Source organism: Rhinolophus hipposideros (genome assembly GCF_964194185.1).
Source record: "Rhinolophus hipposideros genome assembly, chromosome: X".
NCBI classification, from domain to species: Eukaryota; Metazoa; Chordata; class Mammalia; order Chiroptera; family Rhinolophidae; genus Rhinolophus; species Rhinolophus hipposideros.
In genome coordinates, this window is record NC_138046.1 from 56,250,115 (window position 1) to 56,272,017 (window position 21,903).

Genomic DNA, 21,903 nt, shown 5'->3' on the forward strand with positions numbered 1-21,903 from the left:
AAAAGAGTAACAAAGAGCTAAGGCTGGTAAGGAACGCCAAAATCTGGGGTAAGGTAAGCCAAAAAGTAGAAGATGGAACCAAGAGGGGCAAGCTTAATACTCAAAATCAATCTTGGCCTAAGAAAATTTGCCAATCCAGAGGAATAAACTGCAAAACTGAACTTCTACAGTTTTGAAGGGCTTAGGTGACTAAAGTCAAAGCACAGGTTTGCCAAAAGTGGGAACACTTCCCTGATTTTAAACTAGTAGAAACCCAAAGGGCTACAACTTCAAGGTAAGAGTTCACTTGCAGTCTGTCCGCCCACAGGGAATCTCGGGCAGAGAACTTGGATTAGGGTAGTCCCAGAAAAAGAGCACCCTTAGGTACCTGTCAGAAACAAATGAAAGTTCTCTCTGCAGAAAGATATTCTAATCTCTAATTCTTTCTAAAAAAAAAATACACCAAGGCCCAACACATGGTCAAAGATAACCAGACATACAAAGAAATTAAGCAACATTATGAAGCAAGAGGAAAATGAGGCAACACAGACAGACACACAGAAACTTTCAATATTGGAATTATCAGACCCAGATTATAAAAAAATGTTTACTTAGTTTAAAGAAGTAACACTGAATGGAAAAAAAAAAACACCAACAAGAAGCAATAAAAATGGCTACCTAAAGAAAAGACAAGGACAATGACCAGTCAAGATGGTGGAGGAGATAAATGCTGTGCTTACCTCCTATCAAACCACATCAAAATTACAACTAAACTACAGAACACCCATCACCGAGAATCACCTAAGTCTTGCTGAACCAAAGCACTACAACTAAGGCTATACAAAAGAAGCCACCTGGAGACTGGTGGGAGGGGCAGAAATATGGAACAAGCTGATCCCGTGCCTGCATGTGACCATTAAAAATCGGGGGGGATGTCTCAGCTGCGGACATCCCCCTGTGAGAAGCAAGTGGTCCCAGACCCACATCAGGTTCCCCAGTCCAGCGTTCTAGTGCCAGGGAAGAAGTCCCCATAACTTCTGGCTGTGAAAACCAGCAGAGATTGTGGCTGAGTGAGATGGAGTGCTGCTCGAGTCCCAGGTGTTCCTCTTAAAGGGCCCACACATGGACTTACTCGCTGAGGGACTCACTCACTCTGAGCTCCAGCACTGGGGCAGCACCAAGAAAAGCACCAGGGACATACAGGGAGGAAGTGAGTTATCTAGCTTCAGAGCAGGGGCTGGAGGGGCAGCTTTCTCTCAGACAGAAGTGCTGGCAGAAGCCACTGTTTCTTTGCTGCGCCCTACCACCTCTCAAAGCGCAGATGCACGCTGTCGCTATATCTGAGTCTCTATCAACCTAGTAAAATTGCTCCTTCGCCAAGCCCCAGTGATTTCCTGAGACCCTGCCCCACCCAACTTTTGGGCCCACTCAAGCCACTTCCAGTGGCTTTTCCATATGAACAACCTGTGTTGGCTCTTGCTGTGGACTTTCCTAAAATCTCTAAATGTTCACAAAACTCAAACAAGCAGCATCTGGCTTCGGTGTGTTCTGTCCCTCTGGCTAAGCAGCCCCAAGCCTGGCATTAGCAGCAGTCAACCATGGTTTACAGCCTGGCCTCTCACGGCACCTCCAAGGCCAGTGCAGATGATGGCCATCATCGGATTGCTTTGTGGCTCATGCCAGGAGGCCCCGGGTAGGGCCAGGCTGCAGCTGAACATGGCTTGCAGCATGGCCCCAATCAGGAGGCCCAAGGGGGGGCAAGTCTAGTGGTCAGCTTTGGACTAAGAGGGAGCATCACCCGGCCATGTCCAAGGATGACACACCCAAAGGGCAGACTGGGCAGGCACCAGAGCCCTGCTGAAGCAAATCCTGCTCTGCAGGGTCAGCCCGTGCACCACAGCTCCTCCACTGTAGTCACGGCCAGTGCTCACAACCAAGGATTCCAAGGGTCAATTCCTGCGACTAATGTGCAAACAGCAACTAAGGCTCAACTACAACAGGAGGGCACACACAACCCACACAAGTGACATACCCGGAGCGTTTGGCTCTGGTGACCAGAGACACTGTGCCACTGAACTGCAACAGACACCTACTACATAAGGCCCCTCTACTAAGACTGGGAGGCACAGCAGCTCTACCTAACACATAGAAACAAACATAGGGAGACAGCCAAAGTGGAGAGACAAAAAAACCCAAAACAAAACAAACAAACAAAAAACATGTCCCAAATGAAAGAACAGAACAAAGAACCAGAAAAAGAACAAAATGAAGGCAAGCAATCCACCAGATGCAGAGTTCAAAACACGGGTTTAAGGATGCTCAATGATCTCAGGTAGTACTTCAACAAAGAGACAGGAAACACAAAAATGAAGACAGAAAACATAAAAAAAGAACCAGTCAGAAATAAAGAATACAATAAGGGAAACGAAGAACACATTAGAGGAAATCAACAGATTAGATGAAACAGAGGACTGAATCAGTGATTTAGAATGTAACAGAAAACACCCAATCGGAACAGCAAAATAATAATAAAAAAATGAGGATAGTTTAAAGGGCCTCTGGGACAACAACAAGCGTATCTACATTCACATCAGAGGGCTACCAGAAGGAGAAGAGAGCAAGGAATTGAAAACCTAGTTGAAGTAATAATGACGAAAAAATCTTCCTTCACCTGGCAAAGGAAATAGACATACAAGCCCAGGAAATGCAGAGAGCTCCAACCGGGATAAACCCAAACAGGTCCACACCAAGACACATCATAATTAAAATGCCAAAGGTTAAAGACAAAGAGAGAATCTTAAAAGCAGCAAGAGAAAAGCACTTAGTTACTTATAATACAAGGGAGGTCCCATAAGACTGTCACTTGATTTATCTACAGAAACTTTGCAGTCCAGAAGGGATTGGCACAAAATATTTAAAGTCATGAAAAGCAAGGACAAACTACCAAGATTACCCTACCCAGCAAAGCCATCACTTAGAATTGAAGGACAGATACAGAGCTTCCCAAACAAGAAGCTAAAGGAGTTCCTTACTACCAAACCAGTATTACAAGGAATCTTGGAGGAACTTCTTCAAGATGGGGGGGAAACAGATAAATAATACGAATAATAAAATGGCAATAACTAATATCTATCAACAATTACTTTCAATGTAAATGGATTAAATGCTCCAATCAAAAGACAGGGTGGCAGAATGGATGAGAAAACAAGACCCTTACAGATGCGGCATAGTCATAGATACAGAGAACATTTTGATGGCTGCCAGATGGAAGGGAGGATGTGGGGCAGTGTGAAAATTTGAAGGGATTAAGAAGTACAAATTGGTTGTTACAAAGCAGTCATGGGCATGTAGGGTATAGTATAAGGAATACAGTCAACAGTATTGTAATTACTAAGTAAGTATCAGATGGGTATTAGCTTTATTGGGGTGACAGATTGGAGGGGATTTGGGGACGGGTGAAAAAGATGAAGAGACTAAGAAGTATAAATTGATAGTTACAAAATAGTCATGGGGATGTAAAGTAAAGCATAGGGGATACAGTCAATAATATGGTAATAACGATGTGTAGTGCCAGGTGGGTGCTAAACTAGTCAGGGGAATCACTTCTTAAATTATACAAATGTCTAACCACTATGCTGTACATCTGAAATGAATACAAAATAATACTGAATGTCAACTGTAATTGAAAAATTTTAAAAGGGGGGAAAAGTAAAGGGAAATAAGAGGTTCATATTTCCAGGTATAAAACAAATGTCATGGAGATGTAATGTGCAGCCTAGGGTATATAGTTAAAAATATTGTGATAGCGTGGTGCGGTGTCAGATGGTTGTTGGAGTTATCATAGTGATCACTTCTTCACGTATATATAATAAATGTTGAATAACTATGGAGTACACCTGAAACTAATATAATATTGAATGTTAGCTAAACTTTAATAAAAATCTTTTTTTAAATACTAGTTTTCGTATTATCTTTGGTTTAAAAAAATCTCCTGTTTCTAAGAGAGCTTTAGATATGGTCCTTATGTTATATCAAATACTCATGTCTCCTCTAGGTGTATTGAAGCATTAGAGATGTTAAATTTGCTTTCTTTCCTATTCTTCTTTTGTCGTTCAATTCTGAAGATGGCTGTGATTAAAACATACAATTGCATTCATTATGAATCCAAAATAAGACAAAGACAGAAGTGAGATTTCTATAGTTTAGAATTTGTAACCATGTAAATGCTTTACATATTCTAGGTATTGAACCGAATCAAAAAGAAAAAAATGCAATATCTAAAACATAAAAACAAACTGAAACAAATGTACTCAGCTATATGTAAAATATAGCATGTGCACTCTATACTTGTAGTAGGATTCAGTCCAGGGGCAAAAAGAACAAAATTATTTCAAATTTTATGCAGTCGTCTCATTAATAGTAATACTAATACCATCAAGTTGAAACAAGTTTTTACATATTATATGATAAATCAGGCAAGTTATGAAGGCAAGAAAAAAAAGAGGAATATCAGAAAATCACTAAACTATATGACCTCTGAAATTCCTCTATGTACTTAAAAATATAATTTTCATTCAAATATTGAAAACAATCAATAGGTTTTTGCAGGACACATATTACTTTTTTCACCATCTGGTCCTTGACTACATTTCAAATCCTTATTTCCTAACATGCTATATAGTCTAGCCTGGCAGCTCTCAACCCTTGTTGATCAGAATAATTATATTAAAAAACAGATCCTGATGTCACCCTAGAGTTATTAAAAGAGAATCTCGGTGGGAGCAATCAGGGATGTATACTTTGGAAAGACACTCTGGGAACTGCTGCTGCTCAGTCAGGGTAGAATCCCTGTTCAAGCCCTACTTAAGTTCCTCCAACATGGCAGGCTCTAAATAGGGGTCAGCACACCATAGCCCACAGCCCAGTGCCTGTTTTTGTAAAGAAACTTTTATTGGAACACGACTATGCCCATTTGCTTACCAATTGTCTATGGCCACTTTCATGCTACAATGAAAAAGGCTGAGTAGTCTCAACAGAGACCACATGGCCTGCAAGCCCAAAATATCTACAATCTGGCCCTCTACAGAAAAAGTTTGCTGTTCCGTCCACTATCTGCACTTTCCCTCAAATACTGCTCCAGTCTTGGCAAGCTCATGCTCATTCTTTAAAACTCCAATTAGCATCACTTCTTCTGTAAAGCCTGAACTGGATTAGCACCCTTGTATATTTTTTACCACTCTCTGTACTTTCCATATATTATTCATCGATCTTTACTCTAAGATGTCTGTTTAATGACTACCTCCCCGATTAAACCATAAGCTGTATGAGGGCAACACCCAGATGTGTCTTATTTACCACAGTATCTGGTTCACTGCATGCATATATTAAACATTTATTCAATGAATACCTCTTCCATTCTATACAACTTCCCCAATTTTGTTAGATTTCTTGATGTTCCAGTCTGTTAAAGGGAATTCTAAATCCGGACTATTAGTGTGTTTGTGATCCTACCCTGTTGTGTCATCCACACATTTGATATGCACACTGAGTTCTTCCTCAAGTCATTAATAATGCTGGAAATGACAAGGCGATAATAAAGTCCTAAGAGGACCCCCACCCAACTCCTCCTGTATTTTGACATCAATCTAGTAAATAATCAACAGTCTTTGACTAAGACTCCAACTTTAATTGTAATATTATCTAGCCTACATTTTCCGTCTGTCTAGAAGGATTTTATGAGAGCTTCCACTTCTCTGCAGACTTTTCTTACCTGGCACCACCTCTACTCAAGCAGAATTGAACTAATAATCACTCCCCCAGCTTTCTCACAACTATACCTTTTGTCACTTTGTCACTCCGTAATGCAGTAATACTTACAAGTCTGTCTCTGCCACAAGTTCAAGCTCTTGGAGACTTACTTAAGCTAACTTTGATTCCCTATAGCCTGCCAGGATGCCCACAATTTAGCTGGTATTCAAAAAGGAATGACTAAACACGTTTTGCAATTTAGACACATTAAATTTATGGCACTTCCTATTTCTGCCATTATAGTGTTCCCATATAAAATCTACATATCCTTACCTGTAGCAAAAAGGAAACAGCATAACTCAATAGAGCAGGGTGTTGAACCAAATTTAAACTGTTTTTATATTTTTCTGTTCCAATTTTTTTAAAGACTTTGGGGTCAATATATGATCCTTTCTGGAAGGGTTTGGATGTCCACAGGCAACCAACCATGGCTGTCAAATAGTGATTATATTCTTCATAGGTCTTGCTGCTGAATATGAACTCTGATTTTGACTATTGGGAAAGAAAAAAATGTCATTATCACCTATTCTTCCTTTCCTTCATATTCCCAACAGATCATAAATATCTATACCCAATTTTTAAACAATGGTGACACAGAGGTTTATCATTCATACCTTTAGTACCAACTCATTTTTTTTTGCAGCTGTTAAATTTTTACGGTATCTAAAAGGGAGAACAAACAGAATGAGCGTTTAACATTAAATGCCTTTGAAATGTAAAACGTAAATAAAAGTGTGTATTCTAAATGTAAATACATGCAGATATGCACATACATAAATATCCAACTGTCCAGTTAAGGTTTTTAACCTGTTTTGGTACATTCTCCTCAAGGAATAAAAATCATTAGTGGCTCAAATATTGAGTTGTATATTTAAGATATGTATGTAACTGTATTCAAGTTATACAAAAGAGAAAACAATAAAAGAAATGCTTTTAATGTTTCACTGTCAAAGAATTAATAGAGGCTCAAAAACAGTCAGTCACAGGGTTGCCAGTTCGATTCCCACATGGGCCAGTGAGCTGCGCCCTCCACAAGTAGATTGAAGACAATCTGGGGCGGCCAGATGGCTCAGTTGGTTAGAGTGCAAGCTCCCAACAAGGTTGCCAGTTCAATTCCCACATGGGATGGAGGGCTCGACTAGACTTAGAGCTGAGCTGCACCCTCCAACGACTTGGAGCCCTGGAGAAACACACTGTTCCCCCATCAAATTAAAATAAAAAGCAGTCACTAATACAGACTATGTTTTCTTAATGTGGAAAAAAGGTGCAGTAGAAAGGATAAAGAGGAAATTTAAAACTGCAATCTCTTTTTCTTGCCTGAGAACTATTATCTAATTAGTTTTTAAAAATTTTAACCTTGGCATAATCCTGCAAGTTATGCTAAAGGAGTCTACACCTATGGACTAAAAAGAGTCATTTCAGTCCATAAGTGAAAGAAGTAGAAGGAACCAGAAATAATACCATTTCATGTAACTGGCAACACCCCCTCACCCCTCAGAAAATGTTATTTTCCCTAGAGACGCTACAGAGACCTAAACCAGTTGTCAGTAAATGACTATTTTTTTTTTAAGACACAGCAATGAGAATTAAAAATGCTGAGTGCAGCAGTACCACTGCACCAAAGATTCTTAACTATGAATTTTTAAAATCTATATCCCCCATATTCATGTTAAAACAAACAAACAAACAAACAAACAAACAAACAAACCACAGTTAAAATAGCCTCATTTTGGAAGGTCATTTCCAAAAGAATGGAATGTTTCCTATTTCCATAGGCCCAGGCAAAAAACAGCTAGTCATTTTACTGTTTAATATTTTACTGTATCATATACAAATTTATTATAGTGTTTATAAATTCACACTTGAAAAATGAAGATAAAATTATGATGTACTAATTCATAAACCAGTAAAAAGGCTTTGTACCTGTGCATAATGTAACAGAGCTGGTTCAGGATACTGGAATCCAGACTGAGGAGTGCGAGATAGAAGATTCCAGGAGGAAACAACACCACTAATGGAAGGTTATAGTTTATATATATGTCACACACCTTTTGGGAAGAATGATAACATCAGTATATAGATTATTCCCCAGAACCCTTCAACCAAGTTCACCCAAGGAATCATCAGTAGAGAACAAGCGATATAACACCAGGTTGGAGAGTGCCCGACTCATACATAGAATAGGTAGCCACAAACCTGCTTAAAAATGTACCTCACCAACACAAAACAAAAGTACGAGGTCTGACAATTAAGTTCGAGGTCTGACAATTAAGTTCGTGAACTTATTGTAACAATGTTGCTAACCTTTTTGATATCAGAGGGATTATTCATTATGAATTTGTACCAACTGGACAAACAGTTAACCAAGTTTACTATTTGGAAGTGCTGAAAAGCCTGCATGGAAAAGTTAGACGACCTGAACTTTTTGCCAACAATTCAAGGCTCTTGCATCACAACAATGCACCAGCTCACACAGCACTGTCTGTGAGGGAGTTTTTAGCCCGTAAACAATTAACTGTATTTGAACCCCCTCCCTACTCACCTGATCTGGCCCCCAATGACTTCTTTCTTTACCGGAAGATAAAGGAAATATTGAAAGGAAGACATTTTGATGACATTCAGGACATCAAGGGTAATATGATGACAGCTCTGATGGCCATTCCAGAAAAAGAGTTCCAGAATTGCTCACAAGGGTGACTAGGCACTGGCATTGGTGCATAGCTTCCCAAGGGGAGTACTTAGAAGGTGACCATAGTGATATTCAGCAATGAGGTATGTAGCACTTTTTCTAGGATGAGTTTGAGAACTTAATTGTCTAACCTCGTGTCTCACCAAACATCAAACTTATCACAGAGGATTATTTTTAGAAGATTATTCAAATCTTTCTTTTTTTTAGGGGGAGAGATTTTAGAGTTGGAGAGAAAGGGGAAGGGAACATCTCTTTCTCCTTAAGTCCCATAAATAATGATTTATCATATTAACTAGCTGTCAACCTGGAAAACAAAGGAACATGCTTCTAAGCAAATACAACACAAGACATCTAGGTACTAGGGAAGGCAGGAGGCCAGAAAAACTGAGATTAGTGGCTACTTCCTAGATAATAGTTCTGTCCAGAACAAATACTATAAAACAATAGAACAGGACCAGAATCATAGGTACTGGGAGAAACAAGGCAATTGAAAGGTGGAGCGGAGAGCTGAAGGTACTTTCAGTTTTTGCCAGGGGTTAAGGATGAGCAAAAAGTGATGCTAGAGACAGACTTCTGCCTAGGGCCAGCATCATACACGAGAATGTCTATTAAAGTGGTACTTGCACTTTTCCCAAAAAAGCATTTGTTTTTCCAATTTGTTTTATGAAAGTCAGTTTTTCAGGTGAAAATAGAATCATTACCTTCAAAATATGTAGGTCATTCTAACTATGCTAATAAGGTCAAAGCCCAACTTAATGATTGCAAATAAAATTTAAATAACAGACAAATACAGCAGAAAGCCATCACAACAATCTAAATAGGGTAAATGAGACGTGTACTACCTTCTCATAGAAATCCAAAACAAAGTGTAACAGGAAAGTACTGTTGTTTTCCAAGCGCATTGCATTAGTGGACAGCCACCCTACATAGTGAATAAGTTTAGACAGAGAGTTCATGGATCCCCCGAATGTCGTCTCTCTGCAATAAGAAACCAGGACAATCAGATTCATATTAGCAAAAGTCATCCCAATTTCCAAGGTAAAGCTGGATAATATACAGCAAAAGTTGTTAGGGGTTTCAGTAAATGATCAGTGCTCCAATGTATAATTCACTTTTTTTTAAAACCAGTGATTAATCATAAGACTATACAGCCCTCTAGGGAACCATTAAGATCAATTCATAGAACATCTTCTGTAACACTCTACTCATAAATACCAGAGAAATAAAACATTAAGCTCCAGACAGACTTTAGATAATATTAGATAATACCCAATGTCCAGGGACCACCGCAGTCAGCAAATTAGTTTCTAAGTACACAAATCAAAATCTGGTTTTGCCTACATTCCTGAGCTAAAATGCTGTTAAAATATTTTCTGTCATTTAACTGGAATCCAGTTCAATCCTAAATTAGTAAAATTTTTGGCATCTTTCATTCTTTTAGTAAAAAGCATTCTTGGGTATTTTATATTCTTCCCAAATCAATGAACTGTATCTCTTTAAATCATGGATATAATTGGTTCAATTCATCCATCTACTTACCCCTGTCCTTCAATCCACTGTTGAGTAGATTAGGAAAAGACCTAGAAATGTGATGTCATAGTTTTACCCTGTGATCTACGTAGCCAACAATGGTTATGCATAAGGAAAAGGGAATCGATGATAATGATTCTGTCATTCCCCTCCACCATGACAGTTCAGTGCCAGAGCAAGCCGGAAAACATTAGGAGGCCATTCAAACAGGTGGACATCCACACAGTCAGCCGGCCATTTGCAAAATTGTATTTGATGATTTTTGCCAGTACTTTGTAAATGTGTCTGAGATAATTTGAACAATGGAGATTGCTCAGAACAGCATCCTTTGAAGAGCTGCTGGCATTTTGGATGAAACAATTTGCTACTCAGGACTGCCTCCTATGCCCCACCCATTGCAGCATATTTAACATCCCTGGCTCCTACCTACTAATGATGGCAGCACCCTCTTCCCAGTTACCATGCCAACCAAAAATGCCCCCTGGAGACCCACTGCTGAAAATGGTTTCCCACCTTTTGCTCCCTGTGATTTATGACTATAATTTACTCTTTCTTTGACAGTCATATGGCAAATAGTCATGAGATGGAGACATGACATTACACCTATATCCCCAGAATAGGAGGAATTACTGAGAACTTTTAAGAGCTATAGTATATAATGACAAGTAGTATTATGATAAACAAAGTTATCTACATTTTATGTTCCTTTATTTGTTTTAAGAATTTTAGAAAGATCTTTTTAAATGCCCTCCTAAAACATATGACACTAATTTAAAAAAAAGGGGGGGGAATCCCAGGAGTTTTGGAAAGAAAATATGGAAATTGTAAAGCACCTGTATCGGGATACCTAAGACTTACCTTGGAAGCTGGCCGAAGATTATAGATGCAAACATACTATTCTTAATAGAATTGAGGTGTTCGAAGAAGTTAAGCATTTAAATGGAATTTCTTTGACAGTGGTTCTCAAACTTTAGCTTGCACCAAAATTACAGATTACAGGCCCCTACCTCAGGAGTTTACTTCAGTAGGTCTAGGGTAGAGCCCGAGAATTTGCAGCTCTAACAAGTTCCCAAGTGATGGCGATGCTGCTGGTCCAGGGACCACACATTGAGAAGCACAGCATTACAAGATGCTTTCACTACCCACAAATGCTCTATTCCTACCAAAAGTGATCACATATACATGATATACAGAAGGATTACAGCAATGAATATGAAGAATTAAAAAGTTTCAAGCTACTCCCAAGAAGCTTCTATTCTCCATTCTCGTATTCAAGTAGGAGATCACAAGGAAAAGTACATATAGAAAAATTCTCTTGGGCCGGCCCGGTGGCTCAGGCGGTTAGAGCTCCGTGCTCCTAACTCTGAGAGCTGCCGGTTCGATTCCCACATGAGCCAGTGGGCTCTCAAGCACAAGGTTGCCAGTTCGACTCCCACAAGGGATGGTGGGCTGTGCCCCCTGCAACTAGCAACGGCGGCTGGACCTGGAGCTGAGCTGCGCCCTCCACAACTAAGACTGAAAGGACAGCAACTTGACTTGGAAAAAAGGCCTGGAGGTGCACACTGTTCCCCAATAAAGTCCTGTTCCCCTTCCCCAATAAAAAATCTTTAAAAAAAGAAGAAAAATAAGTCTCGGCCATTCTTTTAACCAAGCTAATCACCAGCTATCTGCAACTGAGGCTAATGGACCCTTATCTTATAAAGAATATGACTGATATAGGGAATTTGAACATTGATTAGGTATTTGAAGATATTAAGAGCTATTATTTTAGGTGTTATACTGGCATCATTTTTCAACGGCTGAAATGATGTCTAAGTTTTGCTTTAAAAAAACCTAGTATGGGGAAGAAGAAAGTGAGAGGTGTCACAGATGAAAAAAAGCTAACCATGAGTTGATAATTGTTGAAGCAGGATGATGCATACACTGGGGTAACATACTATTTTCTCTACTTTTGATTAAGTTTGCAATTTTCTACAATACAAAGTTTTAAAAAATTAATGTTAAAAAAATCATGTGGCTGATAATAAACTATAGGGGAAGCCAAAGATTTTATGTAGCTTGAAAACAACCTAATTAGGCAGTTCCTTGAAATTCAGCCTTTTACTTTCACTTTGAGGGTAAAGCACACATTTAACAATAATCAACATAATGGAAACTCAGGGCTCTTTTTTATTACAAAGTGAAAATAAATTTATATATATATATATATGTAAATATATATACACACACACGTATATATATGTGTGTATATATATATAATACCTATCTCTATCTATCTATCTATCTATCTATCTATCTATCTATCTATCTATCTATCTCCAAAATACTGCAGAGAAACAGAAAAACAAAACTGTACAGCAAAATTACAGACTTTCCTAGCCATCATCAAAATTGACTTTACATACAAGAATACATTTTATAAAGTGAGCTAATCTGAATGGAAGTCAAAGCTCTAATGTCAACTCTCCAATGTTTTGCTATATTAACCTTTTGAAGTCACTTACTAGATGCTTAGGCAATGCTTTCTGATATTAGGTTGGTGCAAAAGTAATTGCGTTTTTTGCAATTGTTTTTAACCTTTTAAACCTCAATTACTTTTGCAACAACCTAACATAACAGCACTTGAAGAATTAACCTTCTTCACATGATTCTGGGGAAGGAGAGTGAAAGGTAACAAAAAAATCAGAAAAATACGACTAAACATTTACATAAAACAACTAGGTCTCATGCCACACTATTAAATACCATATGCAAACATGTTTTATACAGATCACGTCTTGTGGAGGGCAGTAAGATAACTCACAGAGGACTGTCCGGCACAGTTTTCTTGTGGATGTCCATAGAAAGCCACAACAGCCAATTCTGCAGTAGCTCTTTCAGGCTCTCAAGAACACTACACTGAGGGGGCAAAACAAAAAATTCATAAAATCATTCAGACATATCACAGCATTGAGAACGAACAAACTAAACCAGAGGCTTAGAAGTAGAAGGGACCGAGGAGGTGAGCTCATTCAGTTCAGAAACCAATAGCTGCTGCTCCAACCTGATCAGTCTCCAGGAGACAAACGAATGCAAATACAAGTTTATTTGGCCATTTTCTCTACAGGACTGACCCCAGCTTACCAGCCCAGGAACAGACTTCTATTTCTCTAAATTACATTCATTTATAACATATATTACATCATCAAATAGAACATCACCCACCCCTTGTTGTCTCTTCTCAGAGATCCTTTGAAGTTGCTACAGGTAAGAGTTTCCCACCCTTTTCACCTTGTTAGGTCTATGCCTACAATTTACTCTCTTGTTGATGGTCATAAAATTTATCTTGTCTTCTGTGACTGGGTAACAAACAATTCTAGTCTTTCCTTTCTCAGGCCTTGCCTTGATTTTCCAGGGACTCACTCACACACAAAAATAGTCTTGACAGAAGGGTGCCCGGGGCATTTATGAGGATAAATCATAACATCTATAAATTTGAAAACAATTCATGCCATCCCAAAACCTACTACAGGAAAGCTTTCTTAAACATCCTTAATAAATAATGGCCCTATATCTGAGCATCTTCAGTGATAGGGTGCTTGCTGCTACTTCATAGAAACAGTTCAATTAATATTTTTTAGAATGTGGATGAAAAGGAGGGTATATACAAGTTCAGTAAACAAAAATCACCTCACAGGGTGTTCTGATTATAAATTCCTAACTAGGCAGGTTATGGTGGGTAATCAAGCCCCAGGCATACGACTAACTTCTTTAGTAAGAGGTTTTTTAATGTTGTTGATGATATTGTTTAATTAAAGTATATTGGGGTGACAACTGTTTAAAGTTACATAGATTTCAGGTGTGCAATTCTGTATTACATCATCTATAAATCTCATTGTGTGTTCACCACCCAGTCAGTTCTCCTTCCATCACCATATATTTGATCCCCTTTACCCTCATCTACCACCCTCCTCCCCGCTTGCCCTCTGGTAACCACTAAATTATTGTCTGTATCTCTGACTTTTTGTTTCTCATTTGTTTGTCTTGTTCTTTTGTTGTTTTTGGTTTATATACCACATATCAGTGAAATCATACAGTTCTCTGCTTTTTCTGTCTGACTTATTTTGCTTAGCATTATATTCTCAAGATCCACCCATGTTGTCACAAATGGTCCTATTTCATCTTTTCTTACCGCCGAATAGTATTCCATTGTGTATATATACCACCACTTCTTTATCCATTCATCTATTAAAGGACATTTTGGTTGTTTCCATGTCTTGGCCACCGTAAACAAAGCTGCAATGAACATTAGAGCACACGTGTCTTTATGGATAAATGTTTTCAGATTTTTGGGTAGATACCCAGGAGAGGGATTGCTGGGTCATATGGTAATTCTATTCTTAATTTTTTGAGGAACCTTCACACAGCCTTCCATAGCGGCTGCACCAGTCTGCATTCCCACCAACAGTGTATGAGGGTTCCTTTTTCTCCACAGTCTCTCCAACACTTGTTACTGTTTGTCTTGTTGATGATAGCCATTCTAACTGGGGTGAAGTGATATCTGTGATTTTTATTTGCATTTCTCTGATGATTAGTGATGTTGAGCATTTTTTCAGGTCTATTGGTCATTTTTGTCCTTTTTGGAGAAATGTCTCCTCAGGTTCTCTGCCCATTATTTATTTATTTATTTATTTTAAATGAATTTCAGGTGTACAAAACAATGTAATAGACATTTATCATTTATATCCCTCACACAGTGATATTCCCCCTCCCCCATCTACTACCCCTGACACCCCATACAGCCATATACATTTCCACTGTCTCTATTCCTAATGCTGTACTCCACTTCTTGTAACCATATATATATATATATATATATGTATTTGTAACCATTTATATATATATTTATATAGATATATATAGACATATATATAGAGACATATATAGACATATATATATAGACATAAATAAAATTGTAGTTGACATTCATTATTGTTCAGCTTCAGGTGTACAGTGCAATGATCAGGCATCTACATCATCCCTGAGGTGGTCCCCTAATGAGACAAGTGTCCATCGGGTACCCTACAAAATCTTTACATTATTGATTACATTCCCCAAATAGACTTTCCTATCCCCGTGGCAATCTTGTGGTTACCAATTGTGCTTACTAATCCCCTCACCTTCCCCCTTATTCCCATCCCCTCCCATCTAGCAGCCCTCAGTTTTTCCTCTATGTCTCTGAGACTGTTTCTGATTAGCTCATTCATTTCCTCTTTTCTTTTTATTCCACATATAAATGAGATCATATGGTATTTGTCTTTCTGTCACTAATCATTAGAGAAATGCAAATAAAACCCACAATGAGATACCACCTCACACCAGTCAAAATGGCTATCATCAATAAATCAACAAAAAGGGCCGGCCCGGTGGCTCAGGCGGTTGGAGCTCAGTGCTCCTAGCTCCGAGGGCTGCAGGTTCAATTTCCACATGGGCCAGAAGGCTCTCAGAGACCACAAAGTTGCCGGTTCAACTCGAGTCCCGCAAGGGATGGTGGGCTCTGCCTCCTGCAACTAGGATTGAACATGGCACCTTGAGCTGAGCTGCCTCCCGGATGGCTCAGTTGGTTGGAGCGTGGGCTCTCAACCACAAGGTTGGCTGTTCGATTCCTTGAGTCCTGGAAGGGATGGTGGGCAGCGCCCCCTGAAACAAAGATGGAACATGGCACCTCGAGCTGAGCTGCCGCTGAGCTCCTGGATAGCTCAGTTGGTTGGAGCACGTCCTCTCAACCACAAGGTTGCCGGTTGACTCCTGGGCTGAGCCCCCTGCAACTGGTAACGGCAGCTGTACCTGGAGCTGAGCTGTGCCCTCCACAACTAGGACTGAAAGGACAATAACTTGAAGTTGAGCGGCGCCCTCCACAACTAAGATTGAAAGGACAACTTGACTTGGAAAAAAATCCTGGAAGTGCACGCTGTTCCCCAATAAAGTCCTGTTCCCCTTCCCCAATAATTAAAAAAAAAAATCAAATAAATAAATAAATAAATAAGTCAACAAACAAGTGCTGGAGAGGATGTGGAGAAAATGGAACCCTCGTACACTGTTGGTAGAATTGCAGACTGACTGGTGCAGCCACATGAAAAACAGTATAGAGGTATCTCAAAAAACTGAAAATGGAACTACCTTATGACCCAGCAATCCCACTCCTAGGTATCTAGCCAAGATATGGAAACAACCGAAATGCCCATCAATAGACAAGTGGATTAAGAAACTGTGATACATTTATACAATGGAGTATTAAGCAGCCATAAAAAAGAATGAAATCTTACCATTTCCAACAATATGGATGGACCTAGAGACATTATGCTAAGTGAAAGAAGTCCTCTGCCCATGTTTTAATTGGATTGTTTGTTTTTTTGGTGTTGAGTTGTATGAGCTCCTTCTATATTTTGGATATTAGCCCCTTATCGGAGGCATTGTTGGCCAAAGTCTCCCATTCGGTTGGCTGCCTCTTTATTTTGTTGATGGTTTCTTTTGCTGAGCAGAAGCTTTTTAGTTTGATATAGTCCCATTGATTTATTTTAGCTTTTGCTTCCCTTGCCTTTGGAGTCAAATTCATAAAATGCTCTTTGAACCCAAGGTCCATAAGTTTAGTACTTATGTTTTCTTCTATGCAGTTTATTATTTCAGGTTTTGTGTTTAGGTCTTTGATCCATTTTGAATTAATTTTGGTACACGGTGACAGATAGCAGTCCAGTTTCATTCTTTTGCACATAGCTATCCAATTCTGCCAGTACCATTTATTGAAGAGGCTGTCTTTTCTCCATTGTATGTTTTTGGCTTCTTTGCTAAAATTTATCTGTCCATATTTATGTCATTTTATTTCCAGGTTTTCAATTCTATTCCATTGGTCTATGTGTCTGTTTTTCTGCCAATACCATACTGTTTTGATTATTGTTGCCCTAGTACAAGCTGAAGTCAGGGAGTGTGATACCTCCAGCACTGTTCTTTTTTCTTAGTTTTCAACAAAAAGATTAAAATACCTAGGAATGAACTTAACCAAGGATACTGAAAACTGTAAGAAATTTTTTAAAGAAATTGAATAAGACACAAAGAAATGGAAAGACATTCCATGTTCATGGGTTAGAAGAAGCAACATAGTCAAAATGGCCATATTACCCAAAGCAATATACAGAATTAATGCAATCCCCATCAAAATCCCAATGGCAGTTTTTAAAGAAATAGAACAAAAAGTCATCAGATTTGTATGGAACCACAAAAGACCGTGAATAGCCAAAGCAATCCTAAGAAAAGATTTTTAAGCCGGCCCTGACCATTGTTCTCATGCATCTGGGTTAACACGCCTTTGAAAGAGAGTAATCCTCTTTTCCAGACCCCTCAAGGGACCATATAATCTTATAATCTTATATATATATATCATCTTATAATATGTATATATATATATATATATATATATATATAAAATCTTATATGTATAATCTTATAATCATATAATCTTAACTAAGCTGGACCTCGCTTTCTCCCACATTTATGTAACTGTCCTTAACCCCATATGTATAAAATAAACTGCAGAGTATTTGAGATCTTACTTCCAGCGGGTCATCAGTTTGGCTCAAACTCTCATAAAAAATTCTCTACAGGTTTGGGCATTTATGTTTCTTATCTAGACAAGAAATTGACACCTCACATTCAGGTGTAAAAGAAAGCTGCTTTACTCGAGTATTTTCTTGTACCCTATACTTCTCTGTGTTTCTTTCCCCCTTTCATTGATCCCATCCTTCCCAAATCTTTCAACTGCAGTTTCCAGAACCTCTATTCCATGGTAATCTAAACCAACACCTGCATAGTCTTCAAAGTCTGCTTGTTCTGTCTTCTCACTCTCATCATATCAGGGCTCTGTCTTGCCACTCAGCTAGGGCACTGTTTCCTGTGAATACTTTTCCACATCCCACTTCAATACCTGGACACTGTCGTGGCTCCCCACTGCTCAGATGGGAACAGAATATAAACCCCTTCTTTGAGACGGAAAATATAAAATCAGCAATGAATCTCCCTTTAGGAAGGGAGTCAGATTTAAAAAGGTATTATAAAGAAATCAATTGTCTGTGTCTATGTTCTGCGACAATTGATTTCTTTATAATACCTTTTTAAATCTGACTCCCTTCCTAAAGGGAGATTCATTGCTGATTTTGGGGTGGGTGGTGGGTGATGAGGGTAAAGGGGATCAAATATATGGTGATGGAAGGAGAACTGACTCTGGGTGGTGAACACACAATGGGATTTATAGATGATGTAATACAGAATTGTACACCTGAAATCTATGTAAATTTACTAACAATTGTCACCCCAATAAATTTAATTAAAAAAAAGGGGAAAAAAAGAAATCAATGAACTTTCTATTTAATCAAGTGCCACAGAAACACTGACTTTTTTAAAAGAATATTTACAAATATTTTGTGAGCTACAGAAGCTCATTAGCAGTAATATCAGCTGAATTTGCTAGGCTAAGATCAAAGACTCCCGGTTTAGATTGAACTGTTTTATTCATGAATTTGACAATCTTTTGGTTTTTTGAACATAACACAAAAACTATCTGTCTTCAACACTATTCCCAAACTATTCCTCCTCCTTCCTTATGTAAAAACCATTTCTCCTTTGATGTTGACACTATTCAATTACACTACCTTTTACTTAACCTTTCCATATCTCTGCTGTCTACTTCCTTGACACTCATGTACATTCACTGAGAACCTTAGCACTCGGTGCCTCATGTCCTGCCATCAGCACCTGAGTTTCCCCATGTCCATGAAGATGATCTACCCAATATTTCAGCCTCACAGTTTCTTGACCCCAAATCAAATAACCTTCACCTTCACTCTACCTTAGTTTCGCACTCCCACAGCCACACTAAACTGTCATAACCTGAACTGAACCACCATCAAAATCTATTATCCTTTCTTCTTTGTTATGTCTTCCTATTCTTCCAGCTTTCTCAGACACCCAACTCCAACTAGTTATTCTTGTTCTTCCAACTTTAGAGGGATATTCAATCCCTTGATTCCTTCATTTTTAATGCCAATTTGCAGTCTTTTCAGCCTTCTCCTGGCCTCACCTCCCTATCTAGACTAGACCACACTGTTAATCATTCACAACTCCTTCACACTCCATTCAACCTGCGAAACCCTGTATGATTCAATCTCGTAACTCTCTCGGCTCCTACATCTGAGCTGAAGAAAAACAAAACTAAACAGATAGGCACCGCTCCAAATTTATGATCTCCAACTTCATATAGGCCATTAATGAAGTCCAACAATCCTTTTACTTATCTTTAATCAGCTCTCTGTCTCCTGTTTTTTTCAGTGGCTGCCCTTGACATGTAATACCCCCAAATCCCCTATGCAATTCTATCCTCTACACTTCCTATTTTTAGGAATATAACATTTTTAGGCACAGAGTATTTCAATTTCTTGCTCTTTCTTCCAACTGTATAAATATACATACCCACCTATCTATATGTTCCTGTCCCCAGTCTTAGAGAATAAGTCGCACCAATCCCTCAACATCCATTCAATCAAATCCATCTACCTAGTCTTAAACCAGTGCCTTCATGTTTCTTTCTCCACCATCAATTATCCCCCATCCTTCTTCCTTTTTCAACCTCTCCCTCTTCTCTGGTGGCCCCTCTATTCTATCTATAAACATACTCAGGTTTCTCTCATTCTGGACACACACAAAAAAAACCCAAACCAAAAAAACCCCAGAACCTTCCCTTGATTCAAAGTCCCACTGTAGCTATCTCTCTATCTCTTCTTTTTTAGCAAACTTTTCGAAACATAGTCCATACTCACTGTCTGGTCTCCATTTCCCATTGACTCAACTTCCACAATCTGGCTTCTACCTCCACACTCCACTGAAACTGTTCACAAAGGTAACTAAAACCTCTGTATTATCAATTCCAAAAACTGATTTGGTCCTTATCATTCTGGACCTTCCTGCGATATATGGTTGTATTATTCCCTCACTCCTTGACAGCCTGCATTCTCTGTTTCCTTGGCACTATTGTTCTCCTGGTTCTTTTCATACCTTGAAAAATTTAAATGTATTGGGGTAACATTGGTTAATAACACTACACTTTCATACTTCTTGAAAAGGTTCTTTTATAGACTCTCCTTTTCATTTGAAAACTAAATAGTGAGTATTCATTCCCGAGTTCTGTCCTTGGTTCACTGTCTGTTTCTCTTCCTCCATCTGTTCCTCTCCTCACAACCTCCACTCTCAAATATGAATATATGAATGTGTATATAAATATATATTTACTTATTAAGCTAGGCCATATGAAACTGCCAGATGTTAAACATCCCTGATCTACAAAAATGGCAATTTCATATGGTTCTAATATTTGCAGATATCTAATATTTGCAGATAAATAGCTCTGTAGATTAGTGGAATGAGAAAAGAAATAAAGAATACCTGAATTAGAAGAACAGAAGAGAATCACAAAAAACTGTAAAATGAAGTTACTGAAAATGTATTAGCTGAAAGAAGTAGTGTGTGATGTCATATGAATGATACGAATGATACTGGTCTAGAAATAAGTTACTAGACCAATAATATAAATAAACCTCAAATCCATGTTAATGTGATAGGTAATTAATAAAATGCCCTTTGATTATGACAAACACCAGAAAAACATATTTTTCCTGTAAATGTGGCCAACAGTAGATGATTTAAGGTGAAAAAAAATTATAAAAGAAATATCATTTTATATTGTCACTCTTTTGGAATAGGAATAACCATTCTATAAGAAAGTGTCTCTCAAACTCAGGTGAAACTCCTGGAAGCCACAGTGGTCTTTTTGGAGAATGCCCCAAAATAGAAACATAATTTATAAGGTTGGAACAATTATATTAGCAGAAAATGACTATATTACAAATATATAGTATGAGTGTCACAGGCAGTTTTGTTTGCTTTGGTCATTACTGTATGTATCCCCAGTGTCAAAAGGGCGTCTAGCACACAGTGGGTGCTCAATAAATACTGGTGAGATGAATAAGTGTATCTACAAAAATATCAACCATAGAAGTCAAACCAAGTATGCTTAAGAATTTCTCAGTTTGCTTTTATTATTAGGTTGGTGCAAAAGTATCTGCAGTTTAAAAGGTTAAAAATAATTGCAAAAACCGCAATTAGTTTTGCACCAACCTAACAATACTCATGTGTTACCTATTCATTCACTTTATCATCTGCTACAAGTGGAAACAGTTTAGGAAACTGTATGCAACAAAAACCTTAGAAACAGAAAACCCTATGCATTAACTCTGATTTCAGTGATGCAGCACCTCAAGTCCAGGTAATGTGGGTTTGGAATTATGTACCACTGGCCATAGAATAATATTTCCTACTGAATCTAAGCAAGACACTCAGGCCATCTGGAGAGGCCTGAGTGTCTAGGCTATTTACCTTGAAATAAATGGTTGATGTGAAGAAGAGCTGTGCTAGATGGTCAAAAATAACTGGTTTCATCTCTAGGAATTAAAAAAAAAAGAGTATTCAAAATCCTTTTAATTAATGTTACATTGAATTACATATCACACCAAATTTTCATGATACATACCAGAGAAGCTACTAAAAGGAGCCCAGCTCACAAGTTGAAGGAACTGTGACCGACAACAGAAGCCATCCCAGAGAGGAAGGCTCTTATACAGGAATGTTTCACAGGAACAAAATCCCTCCTGTAACACAAGTCAATAGTAAAACCTTATCTGGAGCTCTTCAGTCTTAACTGCTCTCTAAACAACCAGTTTATTCAGTGCTATAGTTGTCTTATTCTTAGACTAATTTTGTTATTAATATAATTAAAAGTCTTGGGTTAGGTGCCAGTCTTCCTCATAAAAAGATTC

General features: G+C 38.3%; 1 protein-coding gene across 1 annotated transcript in view; it reads right to left on the reverse strand.

Annotated features, from left to right (window-relative positions):
• The window catches only part of CENPI (centromere protein I), a gene marked incomplete at its 5' end in the record, with an annotated part of 55,391 nt that overhangs the window by 14,641 nt on the left and 18,847 nt on the right, over nt 1–21,903 (reverse strand). Inside the window, 7 exons of the mRNA XM_081042877.1 lie at nt 6,061–6,279; nt 6,402–6,450; nt 7,711–7,835; nt 9,319–9,454; nt 12,810–12,904; nt 21,464–21,528; nt 21,618–21,735. Of these exons, the coding sequence (XP_080899003.1) occupies nt 6,061–6,279; nt 6,402–6,450; nt 7,711–7,835; nt 9,319–9,454; nt 12,810–12,904; nt 21,464–21,528; nt 21,618–21,735 (807 nt within the window). The remainder of the gene's footprint in view (nt 1–6,060; nt 6,280–6,401; nt 6,451–7,710; nt 7,836–9,318; nt 9,455–12,809; nt 12,905–21,463; nt 21,529–21,617; nt 21,736–21,903) is intronic.